General features: G+C 62.0%; 1 protein-coding gene across 1 annotated transcript; it reads left to right on the forward strand.

The window, feature by feature from the left end:
• The first annotated feature begins 93 nt into the window (after positions 1 to 93).
• LRRC8A (leucine rich repeat containing 8 VRAC subunit A) lies at positions 94 to 26,230 on the forward strand. The gene is made up of 4 exons (XM_028509623.2): positions 94 to 205; positions 3,390 to 3,495; positions 16,613 to 18,777; positions 24,499 to 26,230. The coding sequence occupies exons 3-4, from the start codon at positions 16,621 to 16,623 to the stop codon at positions 24,772 to 24,774; spliced, it is 2,433 nt and encodes an 810-aa protein (XP_028365424.1). The 5' UTR covers positions 94 to 205; positions 3,390 to 3,495; positions 16,613 to 16,620; the 3' UTR covers positions 24,775 to 26,230.
• Positions 26,231 to 26,635: the final 405 nt, after the last annotated feature.

Here is a 26,635-nt window from a genome sequence, read left to right on the forward strand (position 1 = left end):
GAGACAGCTCCCCTCAAAAAGATGGCGACGCCCAGGCCACCGCCTTCGCGCCTTGGGTGACGTCACTTCCGGGGCGGAGAAAGGCTGAGTGGTGCAGTGAGGGACAAACAAAAGGAGGCGCCGGAGGGGCGCAGCGGCCGGTGGCGGGACTGTGCGGCAGGGGCCCCGGGGCTGCCTGCTGGGCGGCCGGACGCGGCGGGCCCAGGTGAGTGGGTGGGGTGGGGAAAGGGGCGTGAGCTGTCACCTCTCAAAACCCACTCCTGCACGCCCCCGGCCAGCTGTCCGGCTCCGCGCGCCCCGCCAGCTCTGGCCCTGCCCGCTAGGGCCGGCTCCCTGGGGCCTCCCGCGGCATTTCAGTTCTGCCTGTGTCGGGTGTCCCCCTTTCCTCGGGTCTGTGGGACCGCACCCTCTCCCCGGCGCCGCGGCGCGCGAGCCCCCTCCCTGGCACCCCGTGCCTCCCTGCGCTCTACTATTGGGAGTTTCCGCCTCGGCTCCCCCAGGTCCCCTTGTCATCCCCCGGGTTTCCCCAGATCCTCACTTCTGCACACACTTCCCCGTTCGTAGAGTTCCCACCTCTGGGCTCTCTCCTTACCAGCTCTTTTTCATTTCCAAAGGTTCCCCCTGCTCTCTTCTTCCTGGCTCCTGACCCTTCCTTTCCCCTTGGGCCCCTCCCTCTCCTTGATCTGGCGGGAGAAGTGCCCTGACTTGGGGGCAGGGTCCCTGGCTAGGCGCTTGGGCCCTGTCAGGGCTGGGGTCCCCGGGAAGACTGGTGCTGGGTCTGGGGCCTCGGGCCAGGTCTGATTAGGTCCGGGCTGGTGCCGCTGTGGGTGAGCTGGAGACCCAGCAGAGTTGGCTCCCAGGCTGAAGGAACAGAGCCCCGGACCCTTGTGGTTCATGATGATGATTCTGCTCCTTCAGTTGACTCCTTCCCCTTGATCTGGAGGGGAGTGAACCGAGATCCCGCTGGTTCTCAGCTGATGCAACTGCTGCCTTTTTTGGAAAGGAGGAGAGATGGTTGGGGGGTGTCCACAGCCTCCTCCTGGTGGGGACTTGGCCGAAAGGGTGGGGCTTCCCTTGGTGACCACATTCTCCTGACCTTCCTCTTCCCTGCCTCACCCCAGGAGGCCTGTGGAGGATGAGGAGGGAGAGAGAGCTTGGGGAGGGAAAGGGGATTTGGGCCTAAATTGTGGAAGAAGGATTTGGAGACGCCACAAGCCCCCCAAGGGCCTCTCCCACCTTTTCCACTAGGAGTCCATAGAGCCCCTGCCCAACCATGTGTCCTGCTCTCTGGAGCAGACAGGCTGGAGGCGGAGAGGGGAAGTCTGCTGTTGGTGATCCTTCCTGTGAAGAGAATGGAGGAGTGGGAGTTTGTTCAGAGGGACTGGGCAGTGCCCGTGGCTGATTCACATTGGCGTTGCCTTCGTGAAGGTCAAGTCTTCCTCTGGCTCACCAGGGAGGGGCAAGGGCAGATGTCTTGCACCGGAGGACTGGCTTTTGGGGAAACGCTAGGGCATGGATTATGTGGCCTCTGCCTCCCTGTCTTCCCAGGCGCAGAGACTCTGGGTTTGGGTCCAGTGCCCCTCTGCCTTCCAGGGGCCGAGGGGCATACGGCAGGGGCTCAAGAATGTCTGTGGCTCCCCTGCCAGAACTCAGCCAGATGCTTTGTGTGCTCCCTCCCTCGGGCACGCCCAGGAGGAAACGGCTTCCTTTGCATCTTGGAGTGGCCCTGCTGCACGGAGGGGCTCTCGGGGACTCCCCCAGTAGGTCAGGACTCAGGGATGTGGCTGGGCAGTGGCTGGGCATTGGCTGCCCCTGGCCTGGCCTGGCCCTTGCCGGTAGGAGGGAAGGGATCAGCCTGATTCCTGACTCCTGAGAGCAGAGATGATTCCGGGTTTTTACATGGGGACCCTGAGGCACAGGCAGGTAGTCTAAGACCTCACGAGGAGTCAGGTGGGATGGGTGTGGAACCCTAGAGCCCAGCACACTCTCTCTATCCCTGACTCACTCATTTATTCACTTGGCCTCCTTGAGTAAGTGCCTGGCCCGGTTCAGGGACGGTGCCAGGAGAACACAGTTCGCGGCCTCCTGAGCTGCAGTCTGGGAGGAGAGGCAGACAGGGAGACACTGGTACAGCTTAGTGGTAGAAATATTATGGAGGTGGCCTCGAGAAAAGAGGCATCAGCTCTGGGTGAATATGTAGGGGTTGGTGACTGTGTGTTTCCCAGAAGAGGAAGGAGTAGGAGAGTCACTTACCCGGAGTCCAGAGGCCAGAGTTCTGGTCCCGGGTCTGCCACAGGCAGGTGACCGGACTGACTAGTGGGTGTCCCTCCTTGCAGAGGAGGGCAGGGTCGGGGTAGACGCCGGCCTAGGTGGCCCCTGTGGCTTCACAGCTCCAGGTGCTTTTCTGCCTAGTTGCCATCACCCTCTGTGGGATTCCTGGGTCGCCGTCTCCCCGTGAGGCTGGGGACCGTCTCCTGCTTCCTTCCTTCCAGGACAGTGCCTGGCGCTGAGTAGGTGCGATAATGCTTGTGGCATAAATGGTTGAAGCCTCCGTGAGCCCCCTTAGAGTCTTTCAAGTTCTTTTGTCTGCCTCTGCCCGCACTCCGCACCTCCTCTCCTGCCCCTCCTTCCTGCCAACTCCTCTTCATCCTCTGACCTTCCCTGACGGCTGGGCCGCACCCCCAGCTCCTGGCTGATTTAGATGCTCCCCGTACCCCTGTTGCAGTCTGAGCACGCTTCTGTCCCCACCCGGCTAACCGGTCTTGCTCACTCGTATCAGAGTGCTGGCAGGTAGTAGATGCTCACCAAATGCCTCTTGACTAACAGATGATGGTTGGGGTTTGCGTTTGAGTCAAAGTTACGTGTCTGGGCTGAGGATTTGTCTGTGCCTGGGCCTGGCTCACCCCACAATAGCTCATCTCTCTCCATGGCCCACCTCCGGCCCTGGATCTAGCCAGGTTGAATCACGCAGCATTCTCTAGATGCCCTGTTCTTTCCCGTCCATGCAAACATGTGTCGTCGTCCCCCCCCCCCCCCCCCCCCCCCCGCCTGGAATGCTCTCTCTGCGACTCCCACTCTTCCTCAGCAGCCGACTCAGGTAACACCTTTTGCAGGGGGCCTTCCCCGACCCCAGCCAGCAGTGCGGGTCTGGTGTTTCTTCCGTGGTCCCGTAGCTTCTGGGTTCCCCGCAGCGGAGCCCTGGGCCCTCAAGAGCCGGCTGTCACTGTCCACTTGGCCTCTCCCCAGTAGACTGCCTGACTCTCTGTTGTCACCCGGAACCCAGCTGAGGGCCTGGCACCAGGCAGGCACTCGGAAAATGTTGGCAGCACAGCAGGTAACTCTGACGGTCATGCACATCCCCGCTGACAGCAGCTCTTGCTTCCTCGTAGGGAGGCAGCTCCATGGAACGAAAGAGATGCCAGGACCCTGCCCGGACAGAAGGGGGCCAGCCTCAGCACCGGCAGCCAGCACGCAGATAGCAGAGCCGTGCCCGGGGTAAGGACTGGGTCCCTCTCCCCCAGAGCCAGCCCCGGCCTCTGCCCAGGCGCCTTCCCCGGCCCGGGGAGCAGAGGGCAGGACCTCCGCCGTCTCTGCAGCCCTTGCTCTTCTGCCCGTAGGCCCCGGGCGGCTCGGGCAGAGGTGGCAGGAGACAGAACTCTTCCCGCTCCTCCCGACTCGGGGGCCAGCTGAGCAGCATCCGGTTGCTGTCCTCTCCGAATGCCAGGGTTACGTCCATCGCCACCCCCTGCCCTTCCTCCTTCAGCCCCGCTCTGCCGGGCTGGGTTGTGGCGGGTGCTGTCTCGTGGCCACACTTCCCAGGCGTGTGTCCCCTGGAGCACGCGTGTCCCCAGCGGGGAACGGCAGCACCTCCTCCTTGCCGCAGGACCTCTCAGAGCCTCCGGTGCGTGGCGGTGAGCACCACGAGCCTCTGAGAGGGACCAGCGGGCCGAGTTTCCCGCGCTCCCTGGCCCGTGTGGGTGGACCCTGGTGGGGACGGGGTTTCTCAGCCTGCACTCCGGAAAACGGTCCCCGAAGGTGGGAGGTGCACTGGTGGGGACCGGCACCTGGTCCTCTCGTGCCCCGTGAGTGACTGTGGACCGGCCGCCGCGCCTCTCTGCGCCTCGGTCTCCTTGTGGCCAGACGGGGACCACACCGGCACCTCACCCCCGTGTAGGCATGGGGAGAGGCACTGGGCTGGGTGGGCGTCCCAGGACGCGGCCCCGAGTCATAGCAGCTCCCTGGTTTGGGGAACACACCCTCCTCCGTGATCCCGTCCGGCCGTTCGAGGGAGCTCAGGCTGTGGCCTTCCTCCCGTGTACAGATGCGGAGACGGAGGCTGAGGGGAGGGACCAACGTACCCAAACTCGTGAGGGAGGAAGGAAGGAAGGCAGGGCTGTGGGACCAGAACCTGAGCCGGGGGTCCTGAGCCCGGGTCCTTTGCTTGGTGCCCGAGGCCTCCCTGCCTTCACCGCCCACCTCAGCTTTTTGTTAAGGAAGGCCTGGCCCCTCCTAGCCTGGGCCTGAAAAGAAATAGTAATCTTACTATTTTTTTTTGTAATTACCAACGTACTTGCATGCTCATTATGTTTGTATAATGTTTTGGTTTTAACGTCACGTAGAAAGCGGAAGTCCCCTGTGACCCCCCTCCAGCGACGTGAGTGGGGTGGGGTGCATTCTCCCACGCGTATTACTACTGTTTACTCTTCCGTCCGTCTGCTCCTCCGTCCGTCCGAAAGCAAGCCCGGTACGGCTGCTGGCCCCAGCTCACTCCCGCTTCCTCGGTGGTCGCTCCTGGACCTCTCTCCCAGGCCAGGGGAGGTCTGAGCGTGCGTTCCCGTCGGAATGTCCACCCTCTGGTTCTCCCCCCCTTAGCGCTCCTTCCCTCCCCGTGGGGGTTTCGCAGCAGCAGGGGGGGGGTGGGAAATGCCTGGCGTGCGGTTGCGTTGCCTCTCCTGTTTATTGGGACAAGGGTGGCGACTCTGGGCGCTGCCCTGCAGGGGTTTCCTGTTGGCTCGGAGGAGCTCCGTCCGACGGGGAGAGGCGAGGCCAGGCCTCGGCTGCAGTCTCCGGCCGCCTGCGCCGGGCAGGAAGCAGCAGGAAGCAGCAGGCCCTACTTATCTGGGATCAGGATTCCTCCTCCTCCTCCATGCCAGGGGCGGCGTGGAGGGGACGGCGCGGGCCACACACACGCGCTGTTACGTGTGCCTGAGTCTGGCCCTGACTCGGTTTACCCTGGTGGTTTCTGGCAGAAGCCTCGGTCCTCGTTCCCCTGCAGTGCTTCCTTTGGGTTTTAGTCCTGAGGGCGGGCAGGCAGGCGAGAAGGTGGGGGGGTGGCCCTGAGGCCTGGGCCCAAAGATGCTCTGTTGGGACACAAACGGCCTCTGGGTGGGTTTCAGCAGGAGGGGCTCCTGTCGGGCAGCCTGGTTTTGTGGGAACGGGAGGGTGGTTTGGCAGGATCGAGCTGGGGGTGAGGTCTGTGCCCGAGAAGTCTCCCTCGCCCGGTGGGGCTCTCGGGCTCCCTGGCCTGACCCTCTCCCTCTCCCCCGGTTCTCCCTCTCCTTCTTTCCCTGGAGTCTCCTTCCTTCTGGAGACGCTTCTGGCAGAGAGCCCCAGCAGTGGGCCCCTGCCCCCTCCCTCCTTCCAGCAGCAGGGCCTTCGGGTCCAGTGGCCGTCCTCAGGGGCCGCGGGCTGAGCACTAGGCACGGTGCCGGGTCATTACACACGTCTGCTACCTCACCTGCCACGGCCACCCGTGCGAGGTGGTGTCACCGTTTCACAGGGCAGCAGACCAAGACTCAGAGGGACCAGGGCTCCTGTCCCAGGTTGTCTTAGTGGCAAAGTCAGGATTCAAACCCGGTTCTCTCTGCCTTGGCTGCCTGTGCTTTCTCCCCACCTTCCACTTTTCTTCTTCTCTGGGTGCTGGGGCTTGGGGGTGCTTCAGAGTCACCTGGGGGCTTGTCGGAAATGCCGTCTCCCCGCAGCCCACCACCACGGGTGCGCAGGGAGAGTCGGGGGGCTGGGCCCAGGAGTCGGCACTCGGAAGAAGCCCCCCAGGCCGCCGTGAGCTGGTGGTCTGCAGGCCACGCCAGGACACACTGACCGGGGTGACTCTTTCCGCTCTGGTCCCCACCTCTGGTGACCGAGTCTCTCTGCCACCAGGACTGACACCCCTGGTATAGAAGCCGGCTGGGTTCCCCTCAGTACCGGGGCTCTTAGTGACCTCCCAGCAGTTGGGGGTGGGGGTGGGGGAGCATCCGACCTTCTTTCGCCCAGGATGCGTGGGGTTGAGGTTTCTAGAATAGCTTTCACTCCCGGCCACGACACCCCTCGCTGCCTCCCCCGGTGTGTCTCCACTGTACCTGTGACGAGCTCTACACTTTAGCATCTCTCGAGGGCTAAAAACCCTAAAACCGAGCAGGCGCCCGCGGTGCCTCAGGCCCGGAGTAACGTTGCACCGCAGCGAAAGTGGCTGTAAAATTCCACGGCTCTCGCGTGCCACCTGGACACCCTCATAGGCACGGCTGCCAAACCCCGGCCCTCCCACAGACAGAGTCGGGGTGACCAGGGGCGGGGCCTCGTGGGGATCCTGCTCTTCCCGTCTCCCGGCCGCGCCCTGGGTCAGCACCCCAGGGGCAGCCCCTCCGGCCCGGAGAGCGGACTGCTGGCGTGTCACCTGTGGCCGTGCCCCCGCAGTCCCAGCCCCCGGGGAGCCCCGCCACCCTTGGCTGTTCCTGCCCACATTTTATAACCCGTCTGGAAGGCAGCGCTGGCCTTCATAGCGGCTCGGAACCTGTGTCTCAGGCCTCTCCGCCCCCCAGGCCCAGGCCCAGCACCTGGCTTCCTCCTAAGGTTTCCGTAGAGCTGTCCCTGCGAGACCCAGCGGCGTCTGCCTGTGGCCTGCCGGGGTCCCCGGCAGAGACATCTGCGTGGCCCTCGGGAGAAGGGGCTCTTGTCCAGGGAGCCTCTCCAGGGGCCTGGGAGCCGGGCTGGGCCCAGGAGGCCAACTTGCCTTTGCGGCAGATGGGCACAATGCAAAGGCGGACCTGGGGTGGTCTTCCCCACTGTCTCGCTCTGTGGCCCTGGGCAGGTCGCTTAACCTCTCTGGGCCTCAGACTTCGGACCCTTAAAGGGACCGATACACCTTACCACGATAATAACAGGGGCTAACGCTACGGAGTCGTACTGTGTGGTAGGCACTGGGCTGAGGGTTTCTGTGGCCTGCCTCCTTTAGTTCTCACCACCCGAGAGGAGTGGGCTCGTCAGCCCATTGCACAGATGAGGAAACCAGAGCGAGCCCTGGGAGGCGATGTGGCTTTCCTGAGGCCCCACGCCGGCGCCATCTCAGTGGTCTGCTTGGAGGTTGGGGACTGAGGCACAGGGAGTGCTGGGCGCGGTGATGGCAACCGGCTGCTCCAAGGCCCGCCTGGAGGGTGAGGGGCAGCCCTCGCCTCCGGCCCAACCTCCCGCCTCTGTGTGCCGGGCTCACGGCAGGGCAAGTCCAAGGTGGGCGCCCTTTACCTGTCACCCTTTACCTCGAAGGCAGGCCCCACCCTAACAAGTCTGCAGGAAGGCGAGCCTGTTTGGGAGGCCCCGCCCAAGTGTGACAGCATTTTGGAACTGAAACCCGTTCCCCTCCCCACCCTGGCCCAGACTGTCTCCCCTTTTCCTTTCCCTGGGACGAGAGGGTGTGCCCTTCCCCGCAGGAAGAGGGACACGCCAGGCAGCGCCCCCAGCTGCTGACTCATCCCAGCGGGGTGTGGGGCCCCGGAGGGCAGTGCCCTGCGCTGGGGCGGGGGCTGCATGCACCCTGGGACGGGTCACATCCTCTCCCTCCCGCCTCTGGGGCCAAAGGAAGCCTGGGGTGCTGGCCCGGGAGCAGATTCACAGGCTCAGGGCCTCCTGGGACAAGGCCAGCGAGCGACCCAGTGTCTCCCTGGGGCCTCCTCGCAGGAACGGCCCTGCCCCCTTTCCTGGGAGAGTGCTGGAGGGACGGCCGGCCTGACCGTGGTACAGGAGGGACGCCAGCCAGGCCCCTGCCCTCCTGCCTGGGAAGGCTTCCCAGCCTGTCTTTCGGGGCTTCAACAAAAGGCTCTCTGTGCCCTGTTTACCCGCTGCCTCGCCTGCCACCGCGGCTCAGGTGTGGCGGCCAGATCTCTGCGGGCCGTGGTGGGGCTGGAGCTCGTCGGGTGGTCTTCCTCTGGGACGAGTGTCCTTTCTTTGTAAGAAGCTTCGGGAGGAAGTCAACCACGGGGACAGGGACGAGGCTGGAAACCCAGGGGGGCGGAATGCCAGCTCCCACCCCACCCTTCCCAGGAGCCCTGGAGATAGAGGCTGGGGGCCTCTGGGCGTCTGGGCTGGGCTGTGGGAGTTTGCGCTTCCGGCTCAGCCCTCACCTGGGCGCCTGCCCCTGAGTCCTGGGAGGGCTTTGTGCCGCAGCAGCGGGGCTGTGACGGCAGCGCGCCTTCCTCTGTGCCAGACCGGGCTGACGCCACGCGCGTCTCCTTTTTAATTCTCGCGGGGAGCCTGAGCTAGCTGCCATGATGCTCCCCTTGGACCGCCGAGGAAACCGAGGCTCCCAGAGGAAAGGCCGTGGTCTGAGCTCCCCCACCTCAGGCCCTGCGTCCCTGCTGCCCTGCTCCCCTGCGGTGCGGGCTGCGCCTCGGGAGCGGGCTGACCGCCTGGGCAGGGCAGGCCGGAGCGGGCTGGCCTTCCCCTTCCGTAGTGGACGGCGGACACTCCTTGTGAGCTCTGAGGGTCCTCGGAAACCACACAGCGAGGAAGCCCGTGGGCGTTCTCCCCAAGTATTTTCCCCGACTTAGGAAAGGACCGAATTTAAATAACGGAAGAGTGTGTGATGTAGACCACTCTCCAAATTCGTACCTCTAAATTTAACCACATGTAGTCCTATGTATAGCTTTCTAGGTTTTTCTATGCATCCAGTAATACATCTGTTACTGATACAGCCTTTTTAAGACAAGAATGGGATTCTACGCTTTTTCTTAATTTTATTTTATCGTGGTAAAACACGCATAACTTATGCCCTGGCTGGGTGCGTCCGTGGCTTGGAGCATCATCCCACGCCCTGGAGGTTTGCAGGTTTGACTCCCGGTCTGGGCACACACCTAGGTCACGGGTTCAAACCCCGGTCGGGGTGTGTGAGGAAGGCTGCCGACCGAAGTTTCTCCCACGTGGATGTTTCTCTCTCTGTCCCTTCCTCTCACTGCTGCCAGTGGAAGGAAAACATATTCCCGGGTCAGGATCTCAAAAGCACACACACACCATGCATGTATGTGTGTGTGTGTGAATCGTGAAATTTACCACCTTCACCGTTTCTAAGTGTGCAGTTCAGCGGCATCGTCACGTTTGCGTCACACAGCCATCGCCACCATCCACCCCCGGAACTCTTTCCGTCTCCCCGAACCGAGACTCTCTCCCCGTCGAACACCAGCTCCCTGGCACCCCTGCCCCCAGCACCCCATTCCACCCGCTGTCTCTGCAAATCGGGCCACTCTGGGGACCCTGTGGCAGTGGAATTGTAGAGTATTTGCCCTTTTGTGACTGGCTTTTTTCACGGATCATAAATTTTCATTCTCATCAGCATTTCTTTTTTTATTGCTTTATTATTTTATTGTCACTGGGACATCTTTTGGGTCAGTGCGTAGAGATCTCTGAGGTGGGTTGAGTTCTTCTTTTTTAATCCTCGCCCAATTTTAGACAGAGACAGAGAGAAATACTGATGTGAGAGAAAATCTTTGATCAGTTGCCTCCTGTACCTGCCCCGACTGGGTATAGAACCCACAACACAGGCACATGCCCTGATTGGGGATTGAACCCGCAACCTTTTGCTATACGGGGCACAATCCAACCAACTGAGCCACCCGGCCAGAGCAGTGCTGTTCTTATTTTAAAGTTGCAAAAAGAGGGGCTTGAGCTAAATAATTCGCCTGGGGACGTGGAATTGTCTCATGGTAGAGCTGGATTTGAACCTGCGTCTCCCCAACTCCAAAGCTCGAGTTCTTTGAGCTCCCTGAGATCTGTCTGCTGCCGAGGGGAGGACCGGGCCTCTGGGCTGCTTATCCGGCTCCCGGGACCAGGGATGCCCCAGCCCTGCTGCAGGGGCCCGGGCCCACGTCTCCCCACCTGTGTGAGCAGCGCCGTGGGAAGGGTCTGGCCGCACCCTGCCCACTTCCGCATCACCCTGGGGGCAGGGCAGGGTCAGGAAGGAGTGATGCTGCCCCTAGAGGATCCTCAGAGACCACAGGTGCTGCTGCGCCCGGTGAGCAGCAGGCCAGATGGGAGGGGGAGCCGAATCTGCTGCCCTGGCAACCGGGTCCAGTTGCCGTGGCCTCCAGCAGAGCCTGGCAGGCGCGAGGACCAGAGAGAGGGCCAGCCAGGATGATTGCTCTGGTAAATTTTGTATGAAATCATTTAAACACACAGGAAAGTATAAAACCAAGCAAATATCTTTGTATCCAGGACTTCGCTTTGTCAAACCTTAGTTTTTGCGGTAATTGCTTCAGATTTTCTCTCAAATTATTTCAGGCACAGTGAAGTCTCTTTTTTCAATCGCATTTGCTTCCCCCACAAAGTGAAATTACTGCCTTGACTCTGGGGCCCCCGGGGAAGTTTTCACACCTGTGCACACGCGCACACACGCGTGCACACAGGAAGGGGGCCCAACAAACCCGGAGTTTGTTTATGAGAAATTGTGTATTTATTCTTATGTTTTTAAGCTTCAGTCACCTTCAGAGCACTCTCCACCCGATGCGGTGCCCCTATTGAGACTTTTTTCCACGGCTCAAAACAGTTTTTGAACTGGTAGATTTTGATGCTTTTTAGTGTTTCTGCCGTTTTTTGTTTCACCTCTTCCCCATCAGCAAAATGTTTCCCTCTGAGACCTTATTTTGACCAGGGAAACAGAAAAAAGTCTCTTGAGAGCGAGATCAGGGTGGGGCACGGGGGTCATGATGCATTTGGTCAGAAGCTGCTGAACACTCCGTGGTGTGGGCAGGTGCGCTCGTAAATCACCTGCCATGAAATGGGCAAATGCGTTGAAAGGGTCTTAAAAGAAAAATTCACTGAAGCAGAACACGGCCTCCCACAACAACGCCAGCTGGCACACTGGCACGGACGGGTTCCTGGAACACCCACCTAGCAGGGGAAGCCTGGACTCAAGGGGCCCGCCCTCCAGGCGAGAATCTTTATTATCGAGTCCCCGCTTGTATGCGTTATAGAAAACATTACATAATCAGTGTATCCCTCATGGCTTGTTTATAGTTCAACTTTTTTTTTTAAAGATTTTATTTATTTATTTTAGAGGAGGGGAAGGGAGCGAGAGAGAGAAACATCAGTGTGTGGTGGCCTCTCACGCACCCCTCACCGGGGACCTGGCCTGCAACCCAGGCATGTGCCCCAACCAGGAATCGAACTGGCAACCCTTTGGGTTCACAGGCTGGCACTCAAGCCACTGAGTCATACCAGCCAGGGCTGTTTTGTTGTTGTTGTTGTTGTTTATTTTTAATTTATTGATTTGCATGACAGAAAGAGAAACGTTGATTTGTTCCACTTATTTATGCATTCACTGTGTGGGCCCTGACTGGGTATCAAACCTGCAACCTCGATGTGTGGGGACGGCAGTCGCACCAGCTGGGCCAGCTGGCCAGGGTATGGTTCCACATCGTGTCTGAGGCCTGTCCATGCGCCTGCAGTTCATTCACGGTCTCCGCTCTCCTCTTCCATCGTGTGATTGGAGCAGCTCATCCCTCCCCTCGATGACGTTCAGCGAAATTTTTGCTGTTAGGAACGACTCTTCAGTGAGGGTTTCTGTCCATGGCTGTGTGTGTGTGTGTGCATGTGTGTGTGGGTGCATGTGTGTGTGTGTAGTGACACTCTCAGGTCTGTGACTCAGAGAAACTGCTGGGTTGCAGGGCGTGTGCACCCTGACCTGTTCCTGGGCATTCAGCATGGTTGCCAATGGCAGGAGAGTGAAATGGCATCTGATTGTTCTCCTTTAAATTACTTCATAGGTTAATTTACATTTGCATTTTTTCCCCTCTGAGTTGTCTGTTCATATATGTGGCCGTTTCTCCTCCTGTTGGATTGTCTTCCTCTTACGTTGCTGGGAGTTCTGGGATCACACACCCCTTGGTGCCTCGACCATCTGTTACAGAATACGGTCCCATCTGCGACAGGTTCTTCCAGACAGGGGAGCGGAGGCCCCGGCAGAGAAGCCGCGCCCACGGCTCCGCTAGGAGGCGGCGCTGGCTCTGGAGGGCTAAGGCAGGCGGGGTCTGCCCCATCCGAAGGGCCCCCGGAGGGGAGCTGGTGTCCCGCACAGGCGTGCGGAGTTGGCAGGTCACTTCCCTCCCTGAGCTCCGGTCTCCCTGCCTGTGAAGTGGCCGTGAGGGACGCTGCCCGGCCCGCACAGGGAGGAGATGCTGGCGCACGCCGCGGCGCGGATGAAGCTGAGGGTGCTGTGTTGAGTGAAACGCGCCGGACACAAGAGGACAGATAGCGGGCGGTTCCACGGACACCAGGTCTCCGGAGCTGTCACGCTGACAGAAACAGAGAGTGGGACGGTGGTTGCCAGGGGCTGGGGGCAGAAATAGGAGTGTCAAATGGGGACGGAGTCTCGGTTCTGCGAGATGATGAGTGTTCCGGAGTGGGGGGCGGTGGGGGTCACACGGCAGCGGGGGTGCGCTTGACGCCGCCGGGCTGTGCCCCTAAAAATGCTGAAGGCGGTACATTCTGCGTTGTGTGCATTTCGCTATAACAAAGTTTTTGAGAGAAAAAGGGGCACCAAAACCACACGCCCCACCTGGGCTCGGGAAGCTCCTGGCCTCCACCTTGGCCTCGGCTAGCAGTCCAGGTGAGTGGGGCTGCTCTAACTGTGGGTGCGGAGGTATTCAGGCCCCTCGAGTTGCCCAGCTCCTGGGGCAGGTGGCTGCCCTGAGCTCCCTGCCTGTGAGGGATCCACGGCCCTTGGGGTCCTCCCCCGCCCCACAGCCCGGCCAGCCAGCCCCGGTCTGCCTGGGGCCGAGGCCGCTTTTCCCCACCACACCGCACAGCCCGTGCCCTTCGATGCACCCACTCTGGCCCTGTTGCCCCCTCAGGGGCCCTCTCGAGACCCTCTGAACCTACTGCGCACCTACTGTGGCTGAAGACTCCTGTCCCCAAGCAGCTCCTGGTGCTCCCCCAGGTGAGGAGGAGGCCGAGAGAGCTGAGACCGGCCGGAACCACCCGCCCGCCTGCCCCACTCTGCACTCAGCTCTGTAAACGCAGGGAATCCCACGGTCCCTTCCCAGGAGCCCCGTGCGGTGTCCCGCCCCTTGTGCAGGACCTAAGGCTGCAAGCCGGTGGGGAGCAGGTCTAAGGCCCGCCTCCTCCAAGCCCTCCCCGGCACGGGGTTGGCACCCGTCTCTCCTGCTGTGGCCACAGCCGCCCCCCCCCCCCCCCCCACACACACACAGGGCCCAGTTGTTTGGGCGCCCCGCTGTCTGTCCCACCCTCTCCCTCACACTCACACTGGATCGAGAGGCCCCTGAAGTGGGGGACACGCCTTGGTCACCTTGATTGTCCCCACAGGCCCAAGCCAAAGACTGAACAGGGTTCAGGATGTGCTTCGAGACCAGGTGTTGGGCGTGTGTGTGTGTGTGTGTGTGTGTGTGAGCCAACGAGAGGCGGGGGTGCTGGGACGGAACAGCCTGGGCCGTTCCCCGCCTCTCTGAGCCTCAGGCTCCCTCACCCTGGAACGGAGCTATGACCGGCCCCCAGCGCGGCACCGGGAGGCAGGAAGGCCTCAAGCGCAGAGCCCGGGGTGCGGGGGCCCAGAGACAGCGCCCCGCTGTGCAGCTGGGTGCTCTCCGGGCTCCTGACACGCCCATTCCCCCTCCGGAACGGTGAGGCTGCAACCACATCCTGCCTGGTCATGAGCTGCCTCCGCCCCCGACACCTGGCGCCCTGCCACGGCCCACTCGTCCTGGACTTTCCAGGGCAGGCTGTCACGGCGCTCTGCTCTTGGTCCCTCCCTCCCTCCTTCCCTTCCCCCGTGACTGCGTGTCCCCCTGATGTGGGCTCGGGGAGCCAGGGAGGGAGGGACGACTGTCCCGGTGTCTTGAGTGTTTGGGGGTCTCTCGGCCGGCGGCCAGCTGCATGTCCGGCAGGCTCCCCTGGAGTGCCACTTTCCCGGGCGTGTGGGTGGTGTGAGAGCCAGCAGGTCGTTAGAGGGCCGGGGCCCTCCCCTTGTGCGGGGCGGGCACCCCCGGCCTGGGCCTGCCGGCCTCACCAGGGCAGTGCTGGCGTCTGCTGGCCCCGTGGTGACCTGAGCCCTGGGAACCCGGGCAGGGGGCGGGGGAGCCGCGCTCCTGTGCTCCGTCTCCGCACCCCTGGTGTAGGGGCCTGTGAGCAGGCGGCCAGGGACAAGGCCACGCAGCGGTAAGGACCCAGGCGGGGACGTGGGTCATAAGAGGGACTCCACCTCTCTGGACCCAGTTCCCCCGGCTGTGGAGTGGGGCTGAAGGTAGGCCCCGCATTCGGACACCGAAGGGATCCCACGAGGGACGCCGTGGTAAGGCCCGCTCAGCGTCGGGCACATAGCCCTCTCGGTGCCCCGATGCCTCCACACGGTCCTGTTGTGCACCCCCCTTGCCCTCCCCACCCGCCCCAGGGAGCCCCAGGACAGGAGGCCCCGTCTTATGAAGCATCCATTACTGTTGTCATTATTTCTGTTATCAGTAGTCAGAATAAGGTGGCCCCATCCCATAAGCTGGGCACCCTGGTTCCTCTCCCAAGAGAAACAGACCCATTTGTTTTTTGTTTTTTGTTTTTTTTAAGATTTTATTCATTTATTTTTGGAGTGAGGGGAATGGAGGCAGAAAGAGAGGGAGAGAAACATCAATGTGTGGTTGCCTCTCACACGCCCCCTACTGGGGACCTGGCCCGCAACCCAGGCATGTGTCCTGACCAGGAATCGAACCAGCTACCCTTTGGTTCACCATGCAGAGCCAGACCCATTTGTTAAAATACAGGTATTTAGCTCTGGCTGGTGTGGCTCAGTGGATTGAGCTCTGGCCGGCAAACCCAAGGGTCGCCAGTTCTATTCCCAGGGCACATGCCTGGCTTGTGGGCCGGGTCTCTAGTTGCGGGTATGTGAGAAGCAACCACACATTGATGTTTCTCTCCCTCTCTAAAAATAAATAAAATACTAAAATAAAAAAAAATGGGTATTTAAACTTTGATTTAAAGTGTAGATTTAAAAATAGGGTGTAACATAAGATCAGTTTTATTTTTTTAAATACGATAGAAAGGACAAGGTTATTACTCATTGAAAAGGTAGCTCCGTTTGCTAGAGCGTCATCCTGATACGCCCACGTTGTGGGTTTGATCCCTGGTCCGGGCTCATACAAGAAGCAACCAACGAATGCACAAATAAGTAGAACAACAAAGCGATGTTTCTCTCTCTCTCTGTCTCTTCCTCTCCCCCTTTAAATCAGTGTCAAAGAAAAGAAAAGCTAACAGTGGGTAACCCTGGGTGGTCTTTTTACGGGGGGGGGGGGGGGGGCTGGTCATTTCTGCCCTTACACCGTTTACTTTCCCCAGGTGTTCTCCCGCGAGCGCCCGGCACCTTTTTCTCCCGTTCGTTCGCCTTCGCTGCTTGTTACGAGAGCCTCGTGCCTTGGCAGAGCAGCCGCGGACGGGGTTCCTTACCCCCATGTGCTGTGACGCGCACCTCCTGGGTGCCGCTGGCCGGGTTTTCCGAATGTGGCTTCTCATCTAGCGCTTCCCAGATTGGGCCAGTCACTAGTGTCCCCGAAGTCACGTATTACCAGAGCAGATTCCCGGCTGTCCCCGAGCCCTGCCGAATCAGGGAGAGATCCTGCTGCGGCTGCTTCTAATTTCTTTCCGTCCTCACGTGGACGGACACCGCCAGAGAGGACCTTACACAAATGCACGTTCGCGGTGGTGTCGTCCTACTTCGGGCGGGGCGCGCTCTAGTTCTCGTGCCCCCTCCCCCAGGAGCGCTTCTTGGGGTGCACCCACTGGGTGTGTGTGCTCCGGTCCCCCCAGGGCTCCCGAGACCCTGCATGGACGTAACTGCACACGTGCACAGAGGGGTTCCCGCACTTCCCTGTTGGGTTCACAAAAGTGAGTCCATGTTAAGCCCCCTTTTCTCTTTTTGGCTTTTCTTGTACTTTGCAGAAGTCTCTCCAGGTTGCTGGCTCACGGCAGCCGGTTCCGAGGAACCGGGGATTTTCAGCAGGGAGGCCCTCTAGTCAGTCTTATCAGTAAGAGGACGGGATGCAGCCGGGAATTCCAGAATGTTCTTGCTGGAATGCAGGGGGGCTCCTGTGAGGGCAAATTAGCCATCTGTCAGCGCGGGTCCTGATCTCAGTGCTCAGTCTTCTTGCTGTATAATGGGGGGGGAGGCTGCCTGCCCCGCCCCCCCATGGTGGTTTCCCAGCCGTCCGGTGACCACATGGCTCCTGGAGAAAGGCTAATCCGTGGCTCACTCGAGGTGGGATTTTGGACGACAGGCCCGTCGTCCCCCTCCCCTGACCCCGGGGGCCCAGGAAGCCAGGCCACCTGCAGTAACCCCTCCCGTGGACCCTTTCAGGTGGAGCCATGATTCCGGTGACAGAGCTCCGCTACTTCGCGGACACGCAGCCGGCGTACCGGATCCTGAAGCCGTGGTGGGACGTGTTCACCGACTACATCTCCATCGTCATGCTGATGATCGCAGTCTTCGGGGGCACGCTGCAGGTCACCCAGGACAAGATGATCTGCCTGCCTTGCAAGTGGGTCACCAGGGACTCCTGCAACGACTCCTTCCGCGGCTGGGCGGCCCCCGGCCCGGAGCCCTCCTACCCCAACTCGACTGTCCTCCCGGTGCCTGACGCGGGCCCCACCGGCATCCGGTACGACTTGGACCGGCACCAGTACAACTACGTGGACGCCGTGTGCTACGAGAACCGCCTGCACTGGTTCGCCAAGTACTTCCCCTACCTGGTGCTGCTGCACACGCTCATCTTCCTGGCCTGCAGCAACTTCTGGTTCAAGTTCCCGCGCACCAGCTCGAAGCTGGAGCACTTCGTGTCCATCCTGCTCAAGTGCTTCGACTCGCCGTGGACCACGCGGGCCCTGTCGGAGACCGTGGTGGAGGAGAGCGACCCCAAGCCGGCCTTCGGCAAGATGAACGGCTCCGCGGACAAGAAGTCGTCGACGGTCAGCGAGGACGTGGAGGCCAGCGTGCCCATGCTGCAGAGGACCAAGTCCCGCATCGAGCAGGGCATCGTGGACCGCTCGGAGACCGGCGTGCTGGACAAGAAGGAGGGGGAGCAGGCCAAGGCGCTGTTCGAGAAGGTGAAGAAGTTCCGGACCCACGTGGAGGAGGGCGACATCGTGTACCGCCTGTACATGCGGCAGACCATCATCAAGGTGGTCAAGTTCGTCCTCATCATCTGCTACACCGTCTACTACGTGCACAACATCAAGTTCGACGTGGACTGCACCGTGGACATCGAGAGCCTGACGGGCTACCGCACCTACCGCTGCGCCCACCCGCTGGCCACGCTCTTCAAGATCCTGGCGTCCTTCTACATCAGCCTGGTCATCTTCTACGGCCTCATCTGCATGTACACGCTGTGGTGGATGCTGCGCCGCTCGCTCAAGAAGTACTCCTTCGAGTCCATCCGCGAGGAGAGCAGCTACAGCGACATCCCCGACGTCAAGAACGACTTCGCCTTCATGCTGCACCTCATCGACCAGTACGACCCGCTCTACTCCAAGCGCTTCGCCGTCTTCCTGTCGGAGGTGAGCGAGAACAAGCTGCGGCAGCTGAACCTCAACAACGAGTGGACGCTGGACAAGCTGCGGCAGCGGCTCACCAAGAACGCCCAGGACAAGCTGGAGCTGCACCTGTTCATGCTCAGTGGCATCCCCGACACCGTGTTCGACCTGGTGGAGCTGGAGGTGCTCAAGCTGGAGCTGATCCCCGACGTGACCATCCCGCCCAGCATCGCCCAGCTCACCGGCCTGCAGGAGCTGTGGCTGTACCACACGGCGGCCAAGATCGAGGCGCCCGCCCTGGCCTTCCTGCGCGAGAACCTGCGGGCCCTGCACATCAAGTTCACGGACATCAAGGAGATCCCGCTGTGGATCTACAGCCTGAAGACGCTGGAGGAGCTGCACCTGACGGGCAACCTGAGCGCCGAGAACAACCGCTACATCGTCATCGACGGGCTGCGCGAGCTCAAGCGCCTCAAGGTGCTGCGGCTCAAGAGCAACCTGAGCAAGCTGCCGCAGGTGGTCACGGACGTGGGCGTGCACCTGCAGAAGCTGTCCATCAACAACGAGGGCACCAAGCTCATCGTCCTCAACAGCCTCAAGAAGATGGTGAACCTGACGGAGCTGGAGCTGATCCGCTGTGACCTGGAGCGCATCCCGCACTCCATCTTCAGCCTGCACAACCTGCAGGAGATCGACCTCAAGGACAACAACCTCAAGACCATCGAGGAGATCATCAGCTTCCAGCACCTGCACCGCCTCACCTGCCTTAAGCTGTGGTACAACCACATCGCCTACATCCCCATCCAGATCGGCAACCTCACCAACCTCGAGCGCCTCTACCTGAACCGCAACAAGATCGAGAAGATCCCCCCGCAGCTCTTCTACTGCCGCAAGCTGCGCTACCTGGACCTCAGCCACAATAACCTGACCTTCCTCCCCGCCGACATCGGCCTCCTGCAGAACCTCCAGAACCTGGCCGTCACGGCCAACCGGGTGAGTGGCCACCCCCCAACCCCCACCCCGGCTCCGCGTGCGGGCTGGCCCCTGGTGGCCCCTGGCAGGGTGCTCGGGAGGCCCCGTGTCTCAGGACCTCACCTGCGCTTCCCAGAACTCCCCGGGAGGAGCGTGTAACATTTCAGGTTTCCCTGCCCCCGCTCCAGACCTGCCAAATCAGATGTCTGGGGCTGAGGGCCTGTCTCCACCGCGGAACTCGACGGGGTTCGCCTGCCAGGAGGGATCGTGTGGTCAGCTGGGGTCTGTCCCCAAGGTGCCCTTGTGTGGGTTCCTCGTAGGCAGGAGTGTGCGTGGGCAGGAGACCCAAGGCCTGTGATTTTCTTCCCCTGTCTCTCAGCGGGGTCAGGGGAGGCGGCCCTCGGCCAGGAGCCAGCGGGATTGTCCTGGGCCAAACTTGGGACCAAAGCTGCAGTCTGGGTCCACCGAGAACGCAGTCATGTGGTGGTGGTGGCGGTGGCCCTCGAGGGGAAGCCAGACTGCCTCCACGACTCCTCGCACGCTGCCCACTCCCCGCTCCCCTCTGCGTTTGGGGGTGGTGGCGGGCAGAGATGGGCTTGGTCGGGGCTGGCTTGTCCCCACCTGCCTCTGGGGAGGACACTGTGCAAACAGTCTGGGGCCGGTAGTGTGGGAGGCCGCACCCGGGAGGCAGCTGGCAGTCCCTGCACTGTGTGGCCTCTGCGTACCAGCCCCCTGCCTGGCCCAGGAAGCCCCCCACCCGAGGCCCCCCCACAGAGGTGGGCGGGTGAGGCCGAGGGCAGGGTGCCCCTGTGGTTTTGTGGTCTGGCCTCTGCGGGAGGAGCAGATCCACAGTGCCGGGGGGACCTCCCCTGCCTACCCCCCCCCTCCCCGGGACCTGCAGGGAGGTGAACAGTGGGAAGAACAGGTCTCCTCTGGGCCCCTGCTTTCAGGGTGGAGACTCGTCGCACTGAGGTGGGTGGTGATGGGGTTCTGGGGCCGGGGTGGGACATCCGGGAAGGGGCCGGTGCAGCTACCACCTCCGTGCCCCCATCCAAGGCAGTGCCCTAGAGCGGCCCTGCCAGTCACCGAGCACTTGTGGTGTGCCAGCCCCGTGCAGGACACGGTGTTCCCGGAACCCCCAGGGTCCCAGCAGCCCCAGACCCTGAGGTGCCCCTGCCTTCTCCCGTGTCACTCAGATCGGAGTGCCTGGGCTCCCCTCCCCGTGCCTAAGCCTCTCTGACTGCAGACCAGCCTGTCTCCATACGTCAGAGGTGATGACAAATCCCGTGCCTGTGGGAATGAACGAGGGGGAAGGTCAGATGCCAGGCTGCCCTGCCCTGGAGAGTCCGCCTGCAGGGCCCGGGACAGGCTCAGTGGTCAGGAAAATTGGGTTGCTGCTGAGAAGCCATACTTGGAGAGCCCCAAAACCCAGCTCCTTCTCTGATACGTGTGGGGGACCGGGGGGGCTCCTCCAGAGTGCAGCCCGGGGCCAGGTTGCCCCTGGAGCTGGGTCAGCCGTGGTCACCCCACGACCCTTCGGGATGCCTGCGCTGTCCGGGGGGCTGTGTGGGCACTGGAGCTTGGCGCGCCCTCCTTCCCGGTGGAGGGTGCGGCCAGCAGCCAGCCTGGCTCCCCATCCTGTCCCGTCCCTGCCGCACACCCCAGGCACGCCTGTTAGGCCGAGACTGCAGGCTGAGGTCAGCCCTCAGGAAAGGAGCTGGCGGCAGGCAGGCACGCCGTCCCTAGGAAGGAGACCCTCGGACAGCCTGTTCATTGCACAGCTTGATCACGTCCGGTCCCCTCCCCCTGGAATGCCGGCGGCCTTCTAGGGAAAACAGCTGCCGCGGGTCCGTCTGCGTCAGGCTCGTCCTCTTAAGCTGGAGGCCCTGCCGTCCTCAGAGGCTCGATGGTTCCCCGTGGGCCACCTTGGCCTGCAGGTCAAAAGGCCGGGCCGGGTGTGGCCCAGCCCAGGCTCTGGACTCGCGTTCTCCCAGGTTTAAATTCGTGCCACGGAGTGCCTGACAAAGCAGGCATGCTCTGTCCACTCATTCATTCCTTCGCTCATTGACTTGGCAGATGGTTTTCAGGCCCTCCTAGCGCGGAGGTGCCGGGGCACAGGGACAGATGAGGGGCAGCATGCCCACGGCTGCCCGTGCCGAGCTCACTGACTCTCGGGGAAAGACAGCAAGCACGGTGTGGGAAGAGCTGTGCCGGGGCATGAGGCTCCTGGAGCACGGAGCGGCCTCAGCCCAGACTTAAGGCAGGGCCGGCCGGCCTCCCGGAGGAAGGGCATCCCACCTGGCCCTGCAGGGCGAGGGGGAGTTAGCCCGGCGAGAGGCAAGGCGGAGCCCAGTAGGCTCTGTCCCTGCCGTGATGCCGGCGGCGAGGAGAGCGCGGTGAGCCACCCCTGGAATCTGGACTTTCCCCCGAAGGGCTGGAAGGAGCATCCTGTTCTTCCCGGTTCCCTGTCAGTGACTGAATCTTTGTTTATCCAGGCACGTCCATGCCTCTCACCAGGCCATAAACTCTCCAGACAGGGACCTTGGATCTTTTTGTTCAGCTCACGGGTTCACCGAACTCATGCTGGTTGAGTGGAGAGGGGGGCAGGCCGGCCTGCAGTGGGGAGATTGCTCTGGCTGCGGTGTGGGGGTGGAGGGGCCCGGTGAGCAGGCAGGAGCTGACAGAAACCCGTGTGCAGCCCCGGGGGAGGGGGCAGGCCTGCACTGGCAGAGCCGCCGGGGACAGGAGACACAGATTTCCAGGAGACTTCGGAGGTAGAGCCCTCAGGATGGGGCTGGGTGGGAAGTGGGGAGGAGGGAGCAGTCTTGGGGGACGTGAGCTTTCTCACCTGGCTGCCTGGGTAGGCGGATGGCCAGGGGGACAGGACACGGCAGGAGGCACAGGTTCTCAGAAGGGAGACTGTGTGTCCCACGTTGGGCGTCTGGGGCCCCGGGACATCCAGGAGGCTGTGCTGAGTCAGCCTGGAGCTCAAGGTGTCATTGCCCCAGGGCTTATGGGTGCGAGGGGTCCTTGGCAAGGTCGCCAGGGAGAGAGGATGGGCCGGGGAGGAAGGAAGTCTGGCGGGAGCCTGCAGGGTGGGCAGCGGGAGAGCAAGGCCGGGCGGGGCCCCTGGCGCGTGTGGAGTCCACTGGAAGGAGAACGGGCTGGGGTCCAGTGGATGAGGGGTCCGGCGGTTGGTGGCTCTGGCCAGAGTTTCAAGGGCGGGTGGGGGCGGAAGCTGGACCACAGTGGGCTGGAGAGAGGTGGCCTCTTCCCAGGTGTGTGTTGGGGAGGCTGGAGGATGATGGAGCCGCCCCAGAGGCTCCTGGGAGGTTGTCTTTTCCAAAGATCAGGTAGGCCTGAGGCTGCTTCGGCGGTGCTCAGGGAGCCACTGAGGTCCCTGAGGAGGCGGGGCAGAGCGGGGCTGGGGGGATGTGGACCTCAAGCCTCCCGCAGACAGGTGACATCTCGGGAAGAAGGACAGACAGGTGTGGCCGTGGTGGGGCACTGAGCCACCGAAGCAGCTTCTCTTTCCCTGGAGAGAGCTCACCGCTGGGGCAGGGGCTGTTCCAGGAGGGGGGGCAGGGAGGGCTCCCTGCCTGCGAACCCCGGCTCTGCTGTCCATCGGCCAGCCCAGCCTCCGCCTCCACGCTGCTGCTCTAACCCCGTCTTTGTCGTCAGAGGGGGTCACTGTCGGGGGGAGTCGGGTGTCTGCGAGGCTCTGTGCCCCTCGGTACTGCTGAAGGCACCTCCGCTCCACTCCTGACCGCGGATGCAACGGCGGCAGTTTTGGAAGCCGTGGCAGGAGTCTCCTTTAAAACAGCCACAGCGTCCCTCATGGCGTGGCCCCTGCCCAGCCATGGCGTCACCGATTTCCCTGTTGGGAAGGACAAGTTCCGGACCCGAAATGAGTGTCCTCTCCCAAAAACGGCTCGGAGAGCAGGAGCCTGTTAGGTAGAGGTCCGAGTCTGCCAGGAGGTTCCAGCCAAGAGGCCTCTCTAGTCCAACCTTTTGTCCCACAGGTGGGCAGTCTGAGGTCGGGGGGAGGGGGATGGCCTTGCCCAGGGCTGCACGGCCTCCCGAGCCGCATGTGGCAGACTGGGCCCCCGGCGGGCTCCGAGTCCGAGAAGGCTGGGCCCATGCTCCCCTTGGCCCTGTCTGGCTCTGCGGCCTCCCGTTTCGCTTCCCCAGGCCTCGGCCTCCTCAGCAGGAAAATGGGGACGGTGACAGAGCCATCCTGCCCATCACGTCTGAAGTAGGTCGTTTCTGGGCAGACTGGCCCAGTGAGAGCACACGGCAGACACTTGCAGACGGGCGGGGAAGGAGCTGGCACCGTGGAGTGCTTCCCGTGTGCCGGGAGGCAGTGGTCCCCCTTGGCCCCCCAAGTTCACTCCTGGTTCCCCCAGCAGTGCAGACACTGCGCAGGGCGTGTGTGGAACCAGGTTCCCCCTTGGCTCTTCATTTCCAGCTGTGAACCACTGGCAAGTTAGCTTCTCCAGGGCCTCGGTGACCCCGCCTGAAGAATGGGACGGGTGGTCACAGAATATTTGCAGGGAGTTCCCAGGGTTAAAAGAGTTCATCGTCTCAGCGCTCAGAACGAGCCTGCCTGTGCAGTAAGCTGCCAGTGGGCATTGCCCGGTGTTCCAGTTTTGCAAGATCGGAAGGGGACTCTGGGTGGCCCCTGCTGGGCTCCGTGCGCTCGCAACAGTCTGTGACGGACCGATGAGGAGACTGAGGCCCCAGGAAGGGGAGGTGACAGAGCCGGGGTTCTCAGTCCTCAGCAGCACGCAGGGGGTGGGATTTCCTCAGCATGCTGCTCTACTTCCATAAATTGTTTTTTTTTTTTAAAGATTATATTTAGTCCCTGGCTGGTGTAGCTCAGTGGATTGAGCGTGGGCTGCAAACCAAAGTATTGCAGGTTCAATTCCCAGTCAGGGCACATGCCTGGGTTGCAGGCCATGGCCCCCAGCAACTGCACATTGAAGTTTCTCTCTCTCTTTCTCCCTCCCTTCCCTCTCTAAAAATAAATAAAATCTCTAAAAAAGATATTTATTTATTTTTAGAGAGAGGGGAAAGGAGGGAGAAAGAGAGGGAGAGAAACATTAATGTGTGGTTGCTTCTTGCATGCCTCCCACTGGGAACCCGGCCCGCAACCCAGGCATGTGCCCTGACTGGGAATCGAACCAGCCACCCTTTGGTTCACAGACTGGTGCTCAATCCACTAAGCCATACCAGCCAGCGCTCATACATTGTTCCTAAACCAGAGAGGACCAACAGCCTGGGTCCTGGTGAGCCCCAGGCAGTAGAGGAGCAGGTGTGGTTAATAGTGGCTGGCTAGTGTGATGGGTTTCCTAGGGCGTCAGGTGCGGAGCAAGGTGGACCCAGGCCTGCCCTCTCAGAGCCCACAGTCCCGGGTGACAGGTGACAAAGCCATTTCACCATCGAGAGATCAGTGGTGCTGGGGGCCCGTGGGTGCCATGGGTTACCCAGGAGGCGAGGGAAAGCCTTCTGAGGATGTGACTGCACAGCGGAGACCTAAAGTACTGGTGGGACTATGCCAGACTCCGGGCCAGCTTATGCTGGTGCTGGGGCCCCAGGGAGCGGACATGGGCCTCAGAGAAGGTGCCTGTGGCCTGGGGAGGGAGGGGGGGAGGGAGGTGGGGGGCAGGGAGGCCCGGGACCCAGAGGCCCCCAGACCTGAGCCTGCCCACCTCACTTTCCCCCCTGCTCCTTCCACTCTAGATCGAGGCGCTGCCCCCGGAGCTCTTCCAGTGCCGGAAGCTGCGGGCCCTGCACCTGGGCAACAACGTGCTGCAGTCGCTGCCCTCGCGGGTGGGCGAGCTGACCAACCTGACCCAGATCGAGCTGCGGGGCAACCGCCTGGAGTGCCTGCCCGTGGAGCTGGGCGAGTGCCCGCTGCTCAAGCGCAGCGGCCTGGTGGTGGAGGAGGACCTGTTCAGCACGCTGCCGCCCGAGGTGAAGGAGCGGCTGTGGAGGGCCGACAAGGAGCAGGCCTGAGCCTTGCCAGGCTGCCCAGCACAGGGCCGGCCTGCAGCAGCCAGCGCCGGGACCACCGAGGGGGCCTCTGGCCCAGGAACCCAGAAACCCCCGGACGGCCACCCCGGCCTCTCGGCCAGGGCAGGAGCCCGGGCATGGACGTGAGCGGAGCCAGGGCAGCAGGACAGTGCCTGAGGGGCTGGCCCCTTTCTCCCCCGAGACTTGGCCCCGGGGTGGGCGCGTGCCAGGGAGACCGGAGACCTGTCATCTGTCTGGGAGGCGGCAGCGCTGCGTTCGGACGGCAGGCCTCCTCCCGGGAGGCCCGCTCTGCCCCGAGGCGGAGCCGGTGCCAGAGGCCCAGGACGGCTCCATAGCTCTTGGTATTTATTTCTCTCGGCCTCCCGCCCCTCCCTCCTGATAACCGACACATTCCCCAGAAAGTTCAGCTCCAGTGGGGGTGTTTAGGGAAGAAGGGTGGGCTGCTCTGCCCTTCCTTGAGTGGCGATGCCGGCCAGCTTCACGCCCACGCAGACCGGAGCGGAGCGGCCCCCGCGGTGCTGGGCTGGGCAGTGTCGTGCGGCCTGTGGGAGAGCAGCCCGCCAGGTGGAAAGGCCGGGCCTGGGGCTCGCCTCGTCCGTTTTAGAATTTTTTTTTTAAGTAAGAACTTTTTTTAAGCTTTGAAAATGGAAGGTTTGGGTATTAAAAAGAAAAAAAAAACTTTAAAAAAAAAGCCCAAAGACACTAACGGCCAGTGAGCTGGAGTCTCAGGGTGGGCGCAGGCGGCAGGACCCTGAGCTGCGAGTCCTCCCCCCAGGGAGTTCCCTTGTCCGTCCCTCTGCTCCCCGCGGGTGGGGACTTCTGTTTTGTTTTCCATGTCTTGTTTTCCTTCTCCTCCATGTGTCTTGGCAGGCGCTCATTTCTGTGGCTGTCGGCCAAAGGGAATGTTCTGGAGCTGCCAGCAGGGGAGGAGACTTGGGCTGGCCGGTCCCCGGGCGAGCGGCGCTCCGTCCTCCCTGTCCCTTGTCACAGTGTTTAGGAGCCGAGAGGAGCTGCCTTGCCTGGACTCTGCTCTCCCACCCCTGTGTCCCCAGCTGCCCTCATCCGCCGGGTCACCACCGGGCTGTCAGAGCCCGCCGCGGGAGGCGGGGCCGCCGGTGGGGAGGCGGGGCCTGGGGAAGCGGCTGCCCGGGTCTGGGCTCCGGTCTCCGTCCCCGGCGCCTGGTGGTGAGAAGCCACCGCACTTCAGACCAGTCACCCGGGTCCCCGCCTTAGGTCAGCCACTTGGACACTAAGGCACGTTTTAGCGTCTCTCGTCTTCATGATTTTGTCCACTCGTCCTTCCGTGTTTTCTGCGGCGTGTCATCAGATGTGACCCTCAGAAACAGCGCACACTAGCCCCTGGCGGCCGTGAAGCAGTCCGTTACGTGTGGGTCTGAACCTGTAGACTCAAGCATCCAATAAACCTGCCACAGAAAGTCGTCTCTGGGGTCTGCATGGAGCGGCAGCGGGGGTGGGCCTTCCCTTGGCGCTCTGAGGCCCACCGGGCCCTGTGGACGGGATCGTTGAGTAACCGTTTATCGGGCACCGACAAGATAGTGAGCCACACCTCTCACCGCCCCGTGGACTGAGCCGGAAAGAGCTCCTGCTGCGTTTCGGGCGTGGCCAGGGGTCCCACGGCCCTCGTGAGCTGGGAGGGGTTGGGGGCGGGGGGCACTGGGATGGGAGCCGGTACTCCCAGGCCCCCGTCCCAGCTCGGCCATCCCTGCGTGGAGCTGGGCAGACCCTTTCCTGCCGTGGCCTCCACAGCCCCATCTGCGCAGTGGGAACCTCCTTGGTTCCTGTAATCCCAGTAGCCAGGCCCCAGGGCTCTGCATGGGTGGGG

The sequence above is a fragment of the Phyllostomus discolor genome, chromosome 3 (assembly GCF_004126475.2).
Source record: "Phyllostomus discolor isolate MPI-MPIP mPhyDis1 chromosome 3, mPhyDis1.pri.v3, whole genome shotgun sequence".
NCBI classification, from domain to species: Eukaryota; Metazoa; Chordata; class Mammalia; order Chiroptera; family Phyllostomidae; genus Phyllostomus; species Phyllostomus discolor.

Excerpts from the sequence above, each read along its gene's own strand:
- LRRC8A (XM_028509623.2), top strand. The coding sequence starts at position 16,621 with ATGATTCCGGTGACAGAGCTCCGCTACTTCGCGGACACGCAGCCGGCG. Across the intron at positions 18,778-24,498 it reads TGGCCGTCACGGCCAACCGG|ATCGAGGCGCTGCCCCCGGA; the intron begins GTGAGTGGCCAC and ends CTTCCACTCTAG.